Source organism: Zootoca vivipara, chromosome 1 (assembly GCF_965207765.1).
Source record: "Zootoca vivipara chromosome 1, rZooViv2.hap1.1, whole genome shotgun sequence".
In the NCBI taxonomy this organism is placed as follows: Eukaryota; Metazoa; Chordata; class Lepidosauria; order Squamata; family Lacertidae; genus Zootoca; species Zootoca vivipara.
The window spans coordinates 113,032,760-113,049,561 of NC_142582.1; the positions used below are offsets into that span (position 1 = coordinate 113,032,760).

The following is a 16,802-nucleotide window of genomic DNA, read 5'->3' on the forward strand; positions in this document are numbered from 1 at the left end:
CCTTACTAAAGAAGTCTATTTGATAATATTCTTTGCCCCCAAGGAAGGTTGAAGCCAAAACCTCTTACACGTTTTGTGTACAGTGGTACCTTGGGTTAAAAACGTAATTCGTTCTGGAGGTCCGTTCTTAACCTGAGGTACCACTTTAGCTAATGGGGCCTCCCGCTGCTGCTGCGCCGCCGGAGCACGATTTCTGTTCTCATTCTGAAGCAAAGTTCTTAACCCGAAGTACTATTTCTGGGTTAGCAGAGTCTGTAACCTGAAGCGTCTGTAACCCGAGGTACCACTGTATCTGATTAAACCACCCAGTACAGTTTTTGATGCTTTGCCTATGCTTTGGTGGTGCCCTCTTCCATTCCCCTACCTGGAGTATGACACGACAGGATATATATAAAACTACATAGTTTTTATAGATAATGTAGTATCCCAAAATGGTACATAAAAAGTTGCAAACATTTAATTGCCAGACTATGGGCAGAATTCAGCTAATGAGTCCCATCAGTGGAAGCCCATACAAGGATTTGCGCTTGTGCAATGGACCCCCCCTGCCCCCCCCAGCCAAACAAACAAACAAACAGTTCAGAGGAGTCAGGAGAATCCCCACAACACCACGCAGGAGGAGAGGGGGGGGGACAGCCCCTTCTGGCAATGCAAAATGCTTGCCCTGATGGAATGATTGACACAGTGCTACATTAATTCTTCCTCAAAAATACCCCAATGAAAAGAAAATACAAGTTTAGAAGTAAACTTTGCAAACTTACTAGGATGACTTCTAGTGCTGGAAGAATGCCCATATTAGACAATGTTTTGAAAAAAGCATCTCTGTTTTGAGGTTGTAATGTTTGAGAAAATGCACAAAACTCTTTAAGAAAGTTTACCTGAAACACAGAAAACAAGACTTTATTCACCAAGAAACAGAATGCAGCAATTGTCTCCCTAAGCTCATTTCAAAACACTTACCAATTCTTGTCTTTTCTCATCATCTGTAGCTTCATCTGTAAGTTGTGCAAACAGGTCTGTCAAAAACTTTTCATCTTCCTATAATATATCAATGTTATGTTTAGAAATACAAATTGACACTACAGGTCTATAATATATTCTCCAACCAAACACACCAGTTACAAATCAGGTCATTTGAAGGGACAAAGCTATGCCTCACTGGTACATTTTGTATTTAACAATAATATAAAGCAAAACTTGATTTAAGGGCAAACTCCCACCATAGCTGCCAAGTTTTCCCTTTTCTCGCGAGGAAGCCTATTCAGCATAAGGGAAAATCCCTTTTAAAAAGGGATAACTTGGCAGCTATGACTCCCACTGACTTCAGATGCCAGAGATATCACCCGGAAGCAGCAATGTTTCATTCACCTAATTACTTGTGCATACTGTAAAAAAGAATTGTCTTGATGGTGGAAATCAAATATTCACATTGTCTACAAAAATGATAGAATATTTCCCATCTAATACATTTTTCCTAGCCTTTGCAAGTGAGCGTACACAGCCTGAGTCAAAGTCAAAGCCTGCCCCCATGACTCCATACATTTAATCATTTTATATTCTTTACACAAGCCTGCTAGTGGTCATTCTAACAAATTGTACACCACTTGCATATAAACTTATGTAATAGGAAGTGGTATCACACTTCTTCCCCTCGCATCTTTGTTAACATGTTGTGTTTAAAACTGGACAGGTACAACTTAAGAGCCAATGCACAAAGGGCAAGGTAGGCACAGTAGACATAAGTAAAATTTTGCTCTTCCGATAAACACACGTTCTAAGCAGTTTCAGGTACAGTACATGTGAATAAGGCATTATTGCACCAATCTCTTGTAGGAAATGAATGACAATATATTATGACAATATAAAAAAATTCCTCTCCATCCGCCCAAGTAATCAGATTAGAAAGCCTTTGTTTGTATTAGTTAGCCCATCCACATCTAAAAGTCATACTTCATGGAACAAGTGTGCTTTTTACATAGAAATAGTCGCTAAATATTAATAAACTATTTACTATTAGATTCTAATGGATTATTGAATATTGCTTTATTCAATATAGGTTGTTTATTTTATAAACCCAAAAAACTCAAAACCTAAAGTTTTCGAAGCATACACAATGCTTCCCCCCCCAACCCCCACAATGGATCAGAAATTGTCTAACTTGGCACTGACCAGCAAAGCAGTACAGTATGATTTAATTTCTGATGTGTAATTTGGGCTTTCCTGGCATATCAAGAACACCTGACTTTGCTACTTACTACAGCAGTTTTGGCTCTACTAAACTGTATCTATTAAAAGTTACAATTCATTTTAAAACAGAAATTGTTTCCCTTCAGCTTCTTGGGCCTCTGCAGTTCTCAACATCCCCTGACACTGCTCATGGGACTTTCCTTGTTAACTACTGCAAGGCTTGTGCTTATTCCTTACCATATAATTAACAAACACCAAGGCTCTGCAAAAAACAAAAAAAGTTTGGATTCGTATTGGTTTGTGGGCATACAATGTTTCGCTTCATTCCTACTTTTTAGGGTTCCTTCATTTTGTAAACAAAGATTTACTTTACTGTATTACCCATTGGGAAAAATCACAATGCATTTGTATCTTAACATATTTAAACAGAACTGAATCAAATTTGCAGGAATGGGAGTCCCTTCTAAGAGGATGGATTCTGTCACTTTTCAGACAACTAGGTCATAGCAGGTTTGTGCTAGTTTGTTTCCTTCCACCGGCCTTTTAGTGCTATTTGCATGATATTCACAGGGAATGCAGAGGTGCAATTTGAGAAGTTACCGGCAAAAATTTTACATCACTATGTTCAAGGGTTTAGAAGTTACCCAAAATTCATTAAAATTCCAGTATTTGAGTTTTTAATTAAACCAATTAACAGGAGCCAAACTGTACGACCCAGCATCTCAGACTGCACCTTCCAGGTATAGGAAATGCCCCAGAGGTTTGGCAACAGGCTCATTCAATCTGCACAACATCCAAGATTAAAGAAAACAACTCCTGACTTACCTGTAACATACCAACTATTTCTACTTTATTAAAAAAGATGAATGAATGAAGTGTTGATAACATGTTTTCCTCAAACACCGATGGAGTAGGTAGAACCATATCTTGAATATACTGTACTCTGTATGTCTGATGTATTTTTTGTTTCAATTCTGGATCAGATATTGGAATAACTTCTTTAAATTTTGCAGTTTTTGTCAGAAATTCCCTGTGTTTCCGTGACTGTGATAAAGAAGGATCATATTCTAGGCATCCAATTACATCCATTATACATTCTTCAGAAAACATTACTTCAAAAAGTGCAGTTCTATTCAAAAGGAAGATTCCCTTAATAATTTCATACAAATGGTGTAGTCCTTCAATGTTTTCCAAGTCCTCACACACATGAAAAATTTCTAAGAGCTTTTTAATGTAGCCCTCATTTTCCAGTGCTAGAGCAAGTTTTTCTCGCCGCAATGGGGAAGGCAGCGAAGACGCCACAAGTTCTGCAATTTCCTCTAGCCGACTTAATTCACAAGATGGCAACTCTAGACCTGGGGATGACATATCATCAAAGCGTTCCTCTTCAGATTCATCCACCAGATCCTGAGTAATGTCCACTGAAGGGTCTTTCCCTTGAACCTATTAAAGTGAGAGAAAACCAAAGGGGACCTCTTCAGCTTTCACAGCCAGATGCCTACAGCTATATGCAGATATGCAGATAATCCAAGCACATTTACCATAAATTTATCTTAAACAATATTGCAGAGAAAAGGAACTGTACCCAATCCAGTGGAAATGGGTAAGACCAAATAGTAAACCTTGAATATCAGGTATTGAAAAAAATATACAAGAACCAACAGGGTGGGTGAAAGTTCTAGTTACAGAAAAGTCCACACCATGGCAGCTAAGCATCACAATGCAAGCAGCACCAGGTTTGTATTCAGATATTGTTATCTTAGACCAGGCATAGGCAAACTTGGCCCTCCAGATGTTTCGGGACTACAACTCCCATCATCCCTGACCACTGATCCTGTTGGCTAGGGATGATGGGAGTTGTAGTCCCAAAACATTTGGAGGGCCAAGTTTGCCTATGCCTGTCTTAGACTAAAAACTGAAGTGAGCTTTTTTGCTTCACAATACTAAGTTCAGCCTCTAACCAACACTATAGAATGAGCCTGAATATTTTAGAAGACTGTTCCTACCTAGCTAATGCTTGCCTACTAATATTAGGTTTTTCTATTTGAATGTATTAGCATCAATTTTTGTAAACCACCCAATAATCTCTCTTGATGAAGGGCAGTACATAAAAAAATGCAAGCAGTACCACCCTAGGCAACTGCTGCCTAGTTATCCACACTCTGGTCAGGGCTACTGTTACGAATTAAACTGGGCCATCTTGCCAATCCTGTTCTCCATACTTATGTACAAATATTCCTGCTACTCCAAATTCACTGTATGGGTAGAATTCAACTCAAGCTCCTTTAGGAGGAAGGGTGGGACAGAAATTTAACAAATAAATCAATGAAATGCTCTTGTGCTTGCAAAAGGACTTTTGGTCAGCAGATATCTCTGCTAACGGAAATGATAGTTTTCAATTTTCCCTTTTCCCCACAAAGCCTTTCAGAGCACCTTCCATGCTGTTTTGGAGGGCCCCCTAACTTTCTGGAAATTAGTTTTGGGGGCTGCAGAGGGAAAGGGGAACAGGCAAAAATCTTCTCTACTATTATGGTATTATCCACTTGATGAAAAACCCATCTGTTAAGTGCAAAGGCACCAATTCAATTCTACTTTTGCTATTGCAATCTTAGCATCTTCCTAATGGCAAGGTTTAATTTATGATTTCCCAGTGTTCTACAACAGTGGAATATTTTCGTTTTCATATTTGCTGACAATCAGGAGTTGTAGGTATTTGGCCCTCTTGTTTAGTTAGCCCATTTGTTAGTTTGAATGGAAGTCTGAATATGCACTACATACACTTAAGGTTTTAAATAAGCTGGATGCTTCTGAAGGAAACGGTGAAGGAAATATTCACTTAATATTGCAAATAGAACAAATATTTAAACATTTAAGACGGAAAACTTACCTGACATATTTTTTCCCATATTTCATCACATCCAGCTTTTTCTTGAAAGCTAAGTGCCAGATCATAGTTCTCTGCTTCAGACCACACAATCAGTGTGTCCTTAAAAAGTTAACGAGTTATGTTTAGTTGAGCTATATTTAACATTACAGAACATTTTCTAAAGATGAATTATTTGATCTAATAAAGTCTGAGATAAAAAAGTAAAGTGTTTCACTTGCATATTACTCTTAATACAACAAAAAACACAACCTAAAAATTCCCATATTGGATTGTCAATGGATACCATGCCAGTGCAAAAAAAGTCACATGCACGGCACGCTGGCAGTGTTTTTAGCGTATGCGATAGTTGCCACTGAGCAAACTATGGCTGCTGGATCTAAAACATCATGTATATTTTGGCAAGTAGATTAATTTTACAGGACAACATTGTGTTATGTCATCCTTTGCATGAAATTATGGTTGTCACATCTGCTACATTCTCATTTTGATTAAAAGCCAACTTTCATAAAGAATATTTCTTATTCACCTTTTTATCACTAGTAACCACACTCCCATCTGTATTGTATTTGACTCTCTTCATAAAACTTCCATTTCACTGTATCTGAAGAAGTGTGCATGCACACGAAAGCTCATACCAAAATAAAAACTTAGTTGGTCTTTAAGGTGCTACTGAAGGAATTTTTTTATTTTACTTCATAAAACAATTCACCCATCTGATAATTTTAGCAGCCTTTATGCACCCTTTTTACAATTTCCCAAGGGTCTTGAACTGCATACACACGTTTCAAATATACACAACATCAACTTTGGTAATGGCATTCCCCCCCCCCACTCTTTTCCTATTATCTCCATTTGCTCCATTTCCTATTATCTCCCCTACAGCATTACACTAAAAGACTTCTGCAGGAATTTGTTTACTCATTCACATGCTCTTTCCCATTTTTTAATCAGTCACCAACCCATAAGATTACAGAGACTAATTAATAACTGCTATGCTCTTAAAGAACTTCTCACAAGGCCCTTTGCTGCACACTTTTTGAAAATCCACAAAATCTTTATTTACAGGACTGCCCTACATTGTCTGCTAGTTCTGACTGCAAGTCTAATCCTACTGGCCTAGCAACAAGCCCCACTGATTTCTATGGGACTTACTTCTGAGTATACATTATTTTGACTGCAGCCTTACTTGGGTAGTTTGACTGAGAAGCATACAGTTCCTTGGATGCTATTTAAAAGCCAGTGTTACTTTGGTGATCTACTAGTAATTTGGTATGGATGGTCCTGCAATGTTACAAAGGAGTTCCCTAAGAGCCCATTGGTGAATCACAATTGGTTACTATTTGGTTTCTCAACCACTCCAAAAATCTCCTGACACCTTTTTGGGTGCAGCTTTTTTATTGCGTTAGCTGATCAGTTAGGTTTAATGTGAAATTCACTAGACTTCACTGTATTCATATACACTCAAGAGTACCTAACTCACAAGACTATTGTACAGAGGAATGATATAAGGAGTTCTGGAAAACTGCCATACACCGAAAGGTTCTATGGTAACTGAACTGTTAGATTAAACTGGAGGCACAAACAATTATGTTACAGTTACATTGTTGCCAGTGAAGCATCATAGCAGCAGTTCATAACCGAAGCCACGACAACCTGAAAGCACCTTGAAATTGGCAGACCCAACGGTCATATTTCCATCAAACATTTCCTACATTTCCTACATTGGGAAAGATAGCTGACTAAATTGTTACCTGTTGCTTCTGGTAAGCAGTATTAGGATTGATTTTGGACTCCAGAAGAAGAGAACCTAAAAAGAAGGGGGAAAGTGTTTTATTTCCTCCCCAAGAAACAAAGCAGCATTTATATGATCTATACAAAGCAAACTTGAAATAATCATTCACCAGGTATATACAACTATTCCTGTGAAGAAATGGTTACTGATTCTGCAAACAGTTCTTCTCTAAGGCAACCCTCGCCATAATGGTGTCCTGCAGATCTTTTGAACTACAACTCCTATCAGTATATACATCCCAAAAAATGAGAAGGGCACCAGTTGGTAAAGGCCGTTCTAATGATTATCAAGCACTGAAATCCTGTAATACATAATTTTAATTAAAAGCAGTTAGTTAATGTTATATTGATTTTTCTAAGACTTGATTGTGCAAAGCAAACTTTCCTAGGTTAATATCAAAACACACTTCCTCTCCCTCAAAGGAGGTTTTAAGGTATTAAAACATTCTGGAAAGGAAACAAACATAAACCATACAAATCATGTCTTCTGTAAAACCTTTCAGGGAGGGTAACAGAAAGGTTGCTATACTGTACTGTGAAAGAGTGGTAGCCAACTACCCACTGTTACAGAAATAAAGCAAGGCTAGCTATTGCAACCTTCCTAAAAGATCCTGCATATATTACACTCCACATTTGTACTGGACTTTAGGGCTGGGAAGTATTTCAATTTTCTATAGGCTGAACAATTTCAAATTTCTAGGTGCCATTATCAAGCTTCCAGAATTTTTGTTATGAAATGCAGGCCCCCCCCCCACCCGGCCCCAGCCCAGCTGAAGACACCGATTTATACTTGTTCTGGTCTAGTTAGAGGTAGACAATGCGAACACAGAAATCCAAAAATCCAAATCAGTTTGCATTCAATGTGAAGCCAATCCATGGCTTAGTACAAGCACTTTGCATCTGCACCTATGTGACCTAAGTCATAGTTTGGGTTAATTTATCATCAGAACACAGACTCGGGATTTCTCTCACTCCAGAGAAACCAGAAGCTGTAACCAAGTTTTGGTTTACATGTCAAACCATGGCTTTGCTCATAGCAGTGCAGCAGCAGCATCAGAACCAGAGGAAGAGCAAAGCAGTTGTGATTTATTTATCAGAAACCTGCATGTTCATGCATTTGCAAAAAGCCATAGTTTGGCTTTGTACTATATATGAACCACATCAACAGCAGTAGGAGAAATAAACTGTTGCATTAAGGTTCTGTATTACCTGTAAGCACAGATCTATAACTAATTCGTGGCAATGGGTTAAAAGTAACGAATTCAAGCATTCAGCAACTAGGAAGAAGTAGTGTATAGCTGAACCCAAAGGAAATATACTTCTGAGAACACATTTGAAGGGTAGAAAAAGTTTACAGTTCAAATACAGTGGTGCCTCGTTGACGAATGCCGTTAGACGAATTTTCCGCTACAGTATATGAATAGGTTTTGCAATCGGAGGTTGCCTAACAATATGAGGTTTTCTATGGCCGCCGCTTCGTCTTGCGAAGCGTGGCCATGAAAACCTCTATCACAAAACCTACAGGGCATTCCTCTAGCGAAAGGGGAACGAGCTGCAGCACAGGAAGAAGGCAAAGGAAGATCAGCTGAGAGGCGCTGAAAGCTGTCACCGCCTCTCAGCTGATCTCCCTTTGCCTTCTTCCTGCGCTGCAGCTCGTTCCCCTTTGTGTTCCGCTGGTCTCTGCTGGTGAGGGGCAACCGGCAGAGACGAGCGGAACACAAAGGTTGTAGCGCGGGAAGAAGGGGGGAGAAGTGGATTCTTCCCCCCGCCGCCAAGCCAGTCCGCGGCGGGGGCTTTTCGGATCCTCCGCTCTCCCCCACCGCCCGACACTGCGGGGATGGGACAAGGCTGGAGAAGCCTCGTCCGATCCCGGGCAGTGGGGGGGGAGCGGAGGATCCACTGCTCCCCCCCCCACCGCCCAACACTGCGGGGATGGGACGAGGCTTCTCCAGCCTTGTCTGATCCCGGGCAGTGTGTGGTGGGGGAAAGCGGAGGATTCTCCGCTCCCCCCCACCGCCCGACACTGCAAGGATGGGACGAGGCTGGAGAAGCCTTGTCCGATCCCGGGCAGTATGTGGTGGGGGAAAGCGGAGGATTCTCCGCTCCCCCCACCACCACCCGACACTGCAAGGATGGGACGAGGCTTCTCCAGCCTCGTCCGATTCCCAGGCAGTGGGGGGGGAAGCGGAGGATCCTGCGCTTCTCACCCCCCACCGCCCCACACGGGCTTGCTAGGCGCCGTTGGAACGGCGGCTAGCAAGCCTGCTGTTGTGAGGGGGGTTGTGAGGGGGGTGGCGGGAGCAGCGCCCGAAATGAGCCCTTTCGGGTGCTGCTCCTGCCGCCCACCCCCTCACCTGGGCGGGCTTGCTAGGCACCGTGTGCCGGTGCGGGGATGTTTTCGCTGGCTGCCTTCCCCATGTCAAGGGGAAGGCAGCCGGCAAAACACCCCCGCATCAGCGCACTTCGGCCCCGTCACCCGGAGCCGAAGCGCGCCGGTGCGGGGACTTTTCGCCGGCTGCCGAAAGCCCCACTTTCCCCTCACCCCGCCTGACACAGAGCAGCTCGGAGGCTTCTCCTCCGATCCGCGCTGTGTCGGGCGGGGTGGGGGGGAAGCTGTCGGCGGCAGGGGGAGAGGAAGGAAGAGAAAGGGCTGCTTTCTCTTCCTTCGTTCCTCTCCCCCCCCCCGCCCAACAGAGCCCGCATCTGACAGGGGTTCGGAAGCCCTGTCAAATGCTGGCTCTGTCGGGCGAGGCGGTGGCACACACCTCTCTTGGCTTGGGGAAGGCAGGCAGGCAAGAGAACAAGCACCTGCCTGCCTTCCCCCAGCCAAGAGAGCAAGTACCGCTGCCACCGCCAGGCCCCCGGAGCCCATAGGAATGCATTAATTGACTTTTAATGCATTCCTATGTGAAACGGTGCCTCGCTACATGAAATTTTCGTAGGACGAATTGAGTCCTGGAACGAATTCATTTCGTCTAGCGAGGCACCACTGTACTGAGTTCTTACTGCCGGGGGGAGGGGAGAGAAGTAGTACCATTAAAATGTAAAAGCAGCTGATGGTTCATCACTTCTTAAATGCCTGAAATAATTAAAAAAGAAAGATACAGTGCCTAGTTTTTGCTCCCTGCATAGACCAAGTCTCTTGTTTATCATCCCAGGAGAGTGCAGAGAACATTCTCCTAGAGATAACTGACTGAACAAATGGAACAGGTACCTGAAAGTTACCTTTTAAACTCATCTCTTCCACAAATTTCAGTTAGTAGGAGTCTACTTTTCAGTTACTAAGTTAATGGTTAAATGATTAACACTATTACCAAATATATTGTGTTTAGTTGTGGCTGTTTGCCTTAGTTCACTTAGATAACAGGTGTTCAATAACATTGATTTAAGGCATGGAAATATTTCACTAGGGAATAATATGGACTAATGTTAAAAATATGTTTGTCTTCTTCTTTTAATATAAGAAGCAAAGTGGGTTCAAAAACAAACAGGACAATGTTATTTGCCCAACAATGTATAACTGCCACTAAATCTACCTCATATGCTGTACAGTAGTTTAAGAGATAAGAGAGATATTTGCAATATTCACAGATTACAATCCTATACCCACTTACATGGGAGTAAGCCCCAAGGAACTCAGTAGACTTCTGTGTAGACATGTACAGAATTGCACAGGAAAATGACTATACAGTAAATGGAAAAAGTGTCACAGTAAGTAAGCTGTTCTTATTTTTAATTTGTAAGCCACCTTGAGTCCTTGTCAATGTGGGGTATAAATAATATATAATAATAATAATAATAATAATAATAATAATAATAATAATAATAATAATGTAAGGAAAATGCAATAAAAATAGGCTTTCCTTTCATTCCAGTTTTATCATGCAGCCAAAAATCTGTGTGTGCTGCAGAGAAGAAATGAGATATTTCTGGCCTCCCAGAGAATCAAGTTGCCCACATATGTTGGCCATTTTTGCTTAGAAGAAAGCCTTATCTGGGGTGTACATTTTAAACTCCCTTGACAATATATCATTCAAGTCAATGTCAAAGCACATATACAAATATATAGGCTATTGGCCTGATTTAGTATGGCTAGTGCTATACTCCGCTTTCCCCTTCTCCACATTGCCTTATCTTGGCTCTCATAACTTTGCTAGCACTGGGGTAGACAACTGAGCATGGTGGAATTCCATGCTGCTGAAATGTGCTTGACTATTTCAACCATGTGGCTTAAGCCATTTGCATGGGTTCCCCCCAAACACTCCTAACGACAGTAGTTCCTGTGATGCAGTGTATATACCTGGTATGTTTGGGGGGAGGAGAGAGCGAGCTTTGTTAATACCACATGATTCGTATCCCAAGTACCAGGACCATCCCGCTGCCTTTGTCACCAATCTGCCTGTCTTCAACCCCATTTGGAAAGACCACAACACTATGGTATACTTACTGCTTTTTACTCCTTAGAGATGCAGATACCAGGTCCTATCTATCATTTTCTACCAGGTCCTATGTCTATAACTTTCTTATCCAAATAATAAGTGTGGTGCACAGCAAGAGACATAAAAATATTAATAAGGCAACAGAAAATATAAAGCAAAGCTGAACAAGAAATTCTAGAAATAATTACAAAGCAATAAATTGGGAGTGAGAAAGTTCTCTACTTAATCTCCAAGGTGCCTACTCCAGAATGCTGTGTAGGGGCAAAATTTGTGACACACCCCACCAAACTCAGCCCATGTATTGCTGCCTGCTAGTGGTATGGTAAGTTTTCCTGTTTCTGCTGCTTGTCTAAGACAACAAAACAGCTCATCATGAGAGATGTAACTAGACTAGGTTCAGCCTGCAGATCACAAAGCATGACTTGTGTACACTTCCACAATATCCATATAAACTTTCACAATATCCATATAAATGTTTACATTTCACTGACATTATTTTACATGCTGGTCCTACTATCTGCATGCTCACTATCTGAAAATTCATGTCCCCATAAAATAATTACGCCCAAACCTTGCTGTGCACTCCACAGATTCACTTATCTGATTGCTGATTGGCTGCAGCAATTTCAGAAAGAAACCATGGAGGGAGGGGGGGAAAGAGCAGGCAAATTGCACAGCAGAATTTCCATAGGAAATTGTAGACTAGTTACGTGAATGCTTGCCCAACCAATGATTTCACAGAATGCATTGTGTTTGGTAAGCGGGACCTATGTGTATTTTAAAGTCTGAAAAGTTTGAAAGTAATATTAAGAAATAAAATTGCATTTTACTTCATTTCTAAAGTTTGGAAAATGGACTTCCAGACTAAGATAATTTGAGGCACACTTTTGATAAATCAACTAAGAATATTAAGTTTTAATCAGTCACAAAGATTCTCTGAGTTAAACTTATTGTAACTACGGCATGAGTCTACGTGGGTAGAATTCAACATTGTGCTATTACAATTGTTCCATAAGTACAAGCATTTGCCCCAGAGCAGATTTGGGGGGCTTGGCGGGGGGCGCAGTCCCACTGCACTAGTGGGAGTCCTTGAACTAACCAGGTAAGTTGAATCTGGCACTATCAATGGGGTTGAATTAGCAGTAAATATGGAAATGATAATGCTGCAAGACTGAAATATTATGCACAAACTTATCAGCAAGTCTCCTGCTCTCTTGTAAATCAGTTCCATTTATTTGTTAGGGTTCCCACCCCCACCTAGTCTACTGTCATTTTTACTTTGTTTCAAAAGAGGGAGATGTTTTTCAGCACCAACCTAAAAGGGCCACTATCAAGTTAAAAACAAAACAACAATAGGAAGGGGGGGGGGAAATGTGATTAAAGATGAAATAGAACTTAAGAACCTTTTAATGAGGGTGAAAGAGGAGAGCGCAAAATATGGTCTGAAGCTCAACATCAAAAAAACCAAGATCATGGCCACTGGTCCCATCACCTCCTGGCAAATAGAAGGGGAAGAAATGGAGGCAGTGAGAGATTTTACTTTCTTGGGCTCCTTGATCACTGCAGATGGTGACAGCAGTCACGAAATTAAAAGACGCCTGCTTCTTGGGAGAAAAGCAATGACAAACCTAGACAGCATCTTAAAAAGCAGAGACATCACCTTGCCGACAAAGGTCCGTATAGTTAAAGCTATGGTTTTCCCAGTAGTGATGTATGGAAGTGAGAGCTGGACCATAAAGAAGGCTGATCGCCGAAGAATTGATGCTTTTGAATTATGGTGCTGGAGGAGACTCTTGAGAGTCCCATGGACTGCAAGAAGACCAAACCTATCCATTCTGAAGGAAATCAGCCCTGAGTGCTCCCTGGAAGGACAGATCGTGAAGCTGAGGCTCCAATACTTTGGCCACCTCATGAGAAGAGAAGAATCCTTGGGAAAGACCCTGATGTTGGGAAAGATTGAGGGCACTAGGAGAAGGGGACGACAGAGGACAAGATGGTTGGACAGCGTTCTCGAAGCTACGAACATGAGTTTGACCAAACTGCGGGAGGCAGTGCAAGACAGGAGTGCCTGGCGTGCTATGGTCCATGGGGTCACGAAGAGTCGGACACGACTAAACGACTAAACAACAACAACAGAACTTAAGATCGCTTGTGTATATTGCAGCACACACTGGATTCACTCAACTTCTAAATTGCTATTAAGTGTTCCCCAACTGATTTGTACTTCTTTTGTTGGCATAAAACCTGCAGGAAAAAAACATTTTATTTACTTTGAGCAGGTACACAAGGCAGACCCTGAAGCTTAATTTTATCATAAAGAAATTATTTCATATGCCCGGACACTGAGGTCCAGCACCGAGGGCCTTCTGGCAGTTCCCTCGCTGCGAGAAGCCAAGTTACAGGGAACCAGGCAGAGGGCCTTCTCGGTAGTGGCACCCGCCCTGTGGAACGCCTTCCCACCAGATGTCAAAGAGAAAAACATCTACCAGACTTTTAGAAAACATCTGAAGGCAGCCCTGTTTAGGGAAGCTTTTAATGTTTAACAGACCATTGTATTTTAATATTTTGTTGGAAGCCCCCCAGAGTGGCTGGGGAAACCCAGCCAGATGGGCGGTGTATAAATAATAAATTATTATTACTATTATTATTTCACAAAGAATCTCACCACAGCAATCATGAAATAAATCTTATGTTAAAAGAGGTAGTAAGTGTGTTTTTCAAGTAAGTGTGTTTGGGTTTGACAAACATGAACTATGGATTCTCTCTAGAATGTAAGGAGATAATGGGTTCTTATGGAAAGCAGGAATTAGAACTCAATATCATTCCACACACTTGCTAAAATAACTTAAGGATTAAAGTACAACATATATACTCTTTAAAATTAATGCATTTTTTGTAATTATCTTCCATCCTAAGATTTTAGGAACAAAATATATTAATCAGTACTTAATTTTTATCTAGGCACAGTGGTCAAAGTCTATTGTTGCAAATATTCTGCAACAAAATATTGCATTAACTGTTATGTAGTTAACATATCCATCAAACCTATCCATTCTGAAGGAAATCAGCCCTGAGTGCTCACTGGAAGGACAGATCGTGAAAGCTGAGGCTCCAATACTTTGGCCACCTCATGAGAAGAGACGACTCCCTGGAAAAGACCCTGATGTTGGGAAAGATTGAGGGCACAAGGAGAAGGGGAGGACAGAGGATGAGATGGTTGGATGGACAGTGTTCTCAAAGCTACGAACATGAGTTTGACCAAACTACGGGAGGCAGTGGAAGACAGGAGTGCCTGGCGTGCTATGGTCCATGGGGTCACGAAGAGTCGGACACAACTAAACGACTAAACAACAACAAAGTTAACAACAGCACATTGTTGGGAATCGTCTGTCATGATAGCCAACATATGTTGAATAATACTTACCTGGTTTCAGACTCCCATATACATCACCCAATGCTTGAAATTCAATTCCAAGATATGATTACCACCTCCCACCTTACTAACACGAACACAGGGATTCATATTTTTGGTGTGCACATGTTCACATATTCAGCCAAACTTACCATCGCTCTCTGCCCTGACTAGCAGGGACATGCCCTTCAGCCTTTCCACATAGCCAGAGGACACATGTCCAGTGCCTCGGTCGTCCCACTGTCTATCTTCATTCAGTGTATAAACCTTCACCCTTCTCCGGGTATCAGTCATCCTGCCTCTTGCCACACCACAGGGGACTACAATAGTTGACTGAGCTGATGTGCAGGGTGGGGGCTTTGCCCCCCCTCAGTGAAGGGGAGCAGGAAAGAGAGTAAAAAGTCTCAGCAGGTGTCCCACAACAGTCCTCTTTATGGCAACTGCTAGAGTAGCTGCTGCATCACCCCCAAAAGGGGGCCAAAGCAAAAATGTGGGGGGTGGGGAGGAGAGGAGGGAAAGGAAGGGAAGCAAGTCTTGCGGGAACACAGAACTTCTTCAGTGAAGAAGCAGCACTGCCTTGCAGAATGCGAGATAACAGGAAGCAACAATGGCAGAGTTGAGAGGGGGGGAATAGAAGGACGAGGAGGGTGTGAAAAGCGTCCCGAATTACACAGGTGACTAAAAGCGTAGAAATTAACCGGGTGTGCCAATAAGGCAGGCTGACATGAAGAAGTGGGGGGGGGGGGCGCAGATCCGAGGCGAAAGTGACAGAGCAGCGGGAGGAGAAAGAAAACGGGCGGATCAGGGGTGACAGGAAAGGTATGCGGGGGGGATCAGCTAGTCGCAACCGAAAGGTTCCCCCCTCCCCACAATAAAACAAAAAACCGAAAAGTGCCACGGGAGTGGCGGGAAGGGAAACCCGTAAGGATAGATCGGGGAGACGTATTTAGGGGGGAGCGGAAGGCGAAGGGGGGAAAACAACGGGCAGAGCGGATCGGTTCGTCCTCTGCTCGGCTCTATTGTGCGCGGAGCTCCCAGGCCCGAAGCCCCTTCTTTTGGCCAGACTAGGGGATCGAGACGGAGCCGCCCCTTCTTCGCAGAGGAGGCCGCGGCCTAAGCCGGCAGTGGCGGCCGCGGTGGGGGGACGGTGCTGCTGTTGCTGGTGCCTCGCTGCCTGCCTCCCTGGGCGTGGGCGGGGAGAGGAAGCGGGGCCGGGGGCGCGCAGGCGGCCTCACGGCTCGGTCTCCCCCATCAGCTCCCCTCGCGAGCAGCGGCGACTCAACTCCCAGCCCGACTCCTCCGCCGCCATGTTCTTCCTGCTCCCGCTCCCGCCGCCGCTGACGAGTCCCGGGCTCGAGCCTCGTCGCCCACGGCACTCCTCTTGCTCCTTCCCGCGCACCGGGCCAAGGCGCGGGGCCCTTCCGTGGGCGGGCTGGGTGGCTGAGGCGCTGGCCGTTCGTGTCCTTCTGTCTCAAGGCTCAGTCACGGCGCGGCCGCCATCTTGGTTTCACCTCTTCGCTGCGCGCGCGGGGTCTCCGAGCGAAAGGCAGCACGGGCCGGCCGCGAACATTTAAAGGGCCAGCAGCCTCGCAGAGGCTCTGCTCGGGATGGTGGCTCAACCTGAAGGCGCGCTTCTTCGCACTTTGATCCTCCTTCCTCCGAGAAGCGCAGGAAACTCTCCCGGAGGAAAAACAACACGTTTTGTTCCGCGTAGGAAAAGCCGCGTCTGAAGCAGCCTGCAGAGAACCGAGTTCCGTGAAGGGGGCTCAATTCACACGTGACATTCAGGAGTGCCAACTTAGCTCGGGGCCGTGAGTACCATGTAGCGTGCACCGAAATTGGTGGGTGCTCGGGCACCCAGGGCCCCAGCGAGTTGGCACCTCTGGTGACATTCATGGTACCAAGGAGTTTGCGCCAAAGAAGATGCTGACCTGTGTAAGGGCGAGGGGGAAATCACAGCTGGGTATCTCTGTCACATGCACGTGCTCTAGGGATCCACTGCCAGTTCTAGTGATAACTCCCCCCCCCCTCCAAGAGAGCCTGTGGCAGCCGAGGATGTCTTTCAGCCTTGCTGCTGCTGCTGCTA

General features: G+C 43.6%; 1 protein-coding gene across 1 annotated transcript in view; it reads right to left on the reverse strand.

The window, feature by feature from the left end:
• PPP4R3A (protein phosphatase 4 regulatory subunit 3A) overlaps positions 1–16,250 on the reverse strand; it is a 33,181-nt gene extending 16,931 nt beyond the window's left edge. Inside the window, exons 1-6 of the mRNA XM_035101904.3 lie at positions 14,869–16,250; positions 6,826–6,881; positions 5,075–5,173; positions 3,013–3,630; positions 961–1,038; positions 762–878 (exon numbers count right to left, since the gene is read on the reverse strand). Of these exons, the coding sequence (XP_034957795.1) occupies positions 762–878; positions 961–1,038; positions 3,013–3,630; positions 5,075–5,173; positions 6,826–6,881; positions 14,869–15,010 (1,110 nt within the window). The 5' untranslated portion in view covers positions 15,011–16,250. The remainder of the gene's footprint in view (positions 1–761; positions 879–960; positions 1,039–3,012; positions 3,631–5,074; positions 5,174–6,825; positions 6,882–14,868) is intronic.
• Positions 16,251–16,802: the final 552 nt, after the last annotated feature.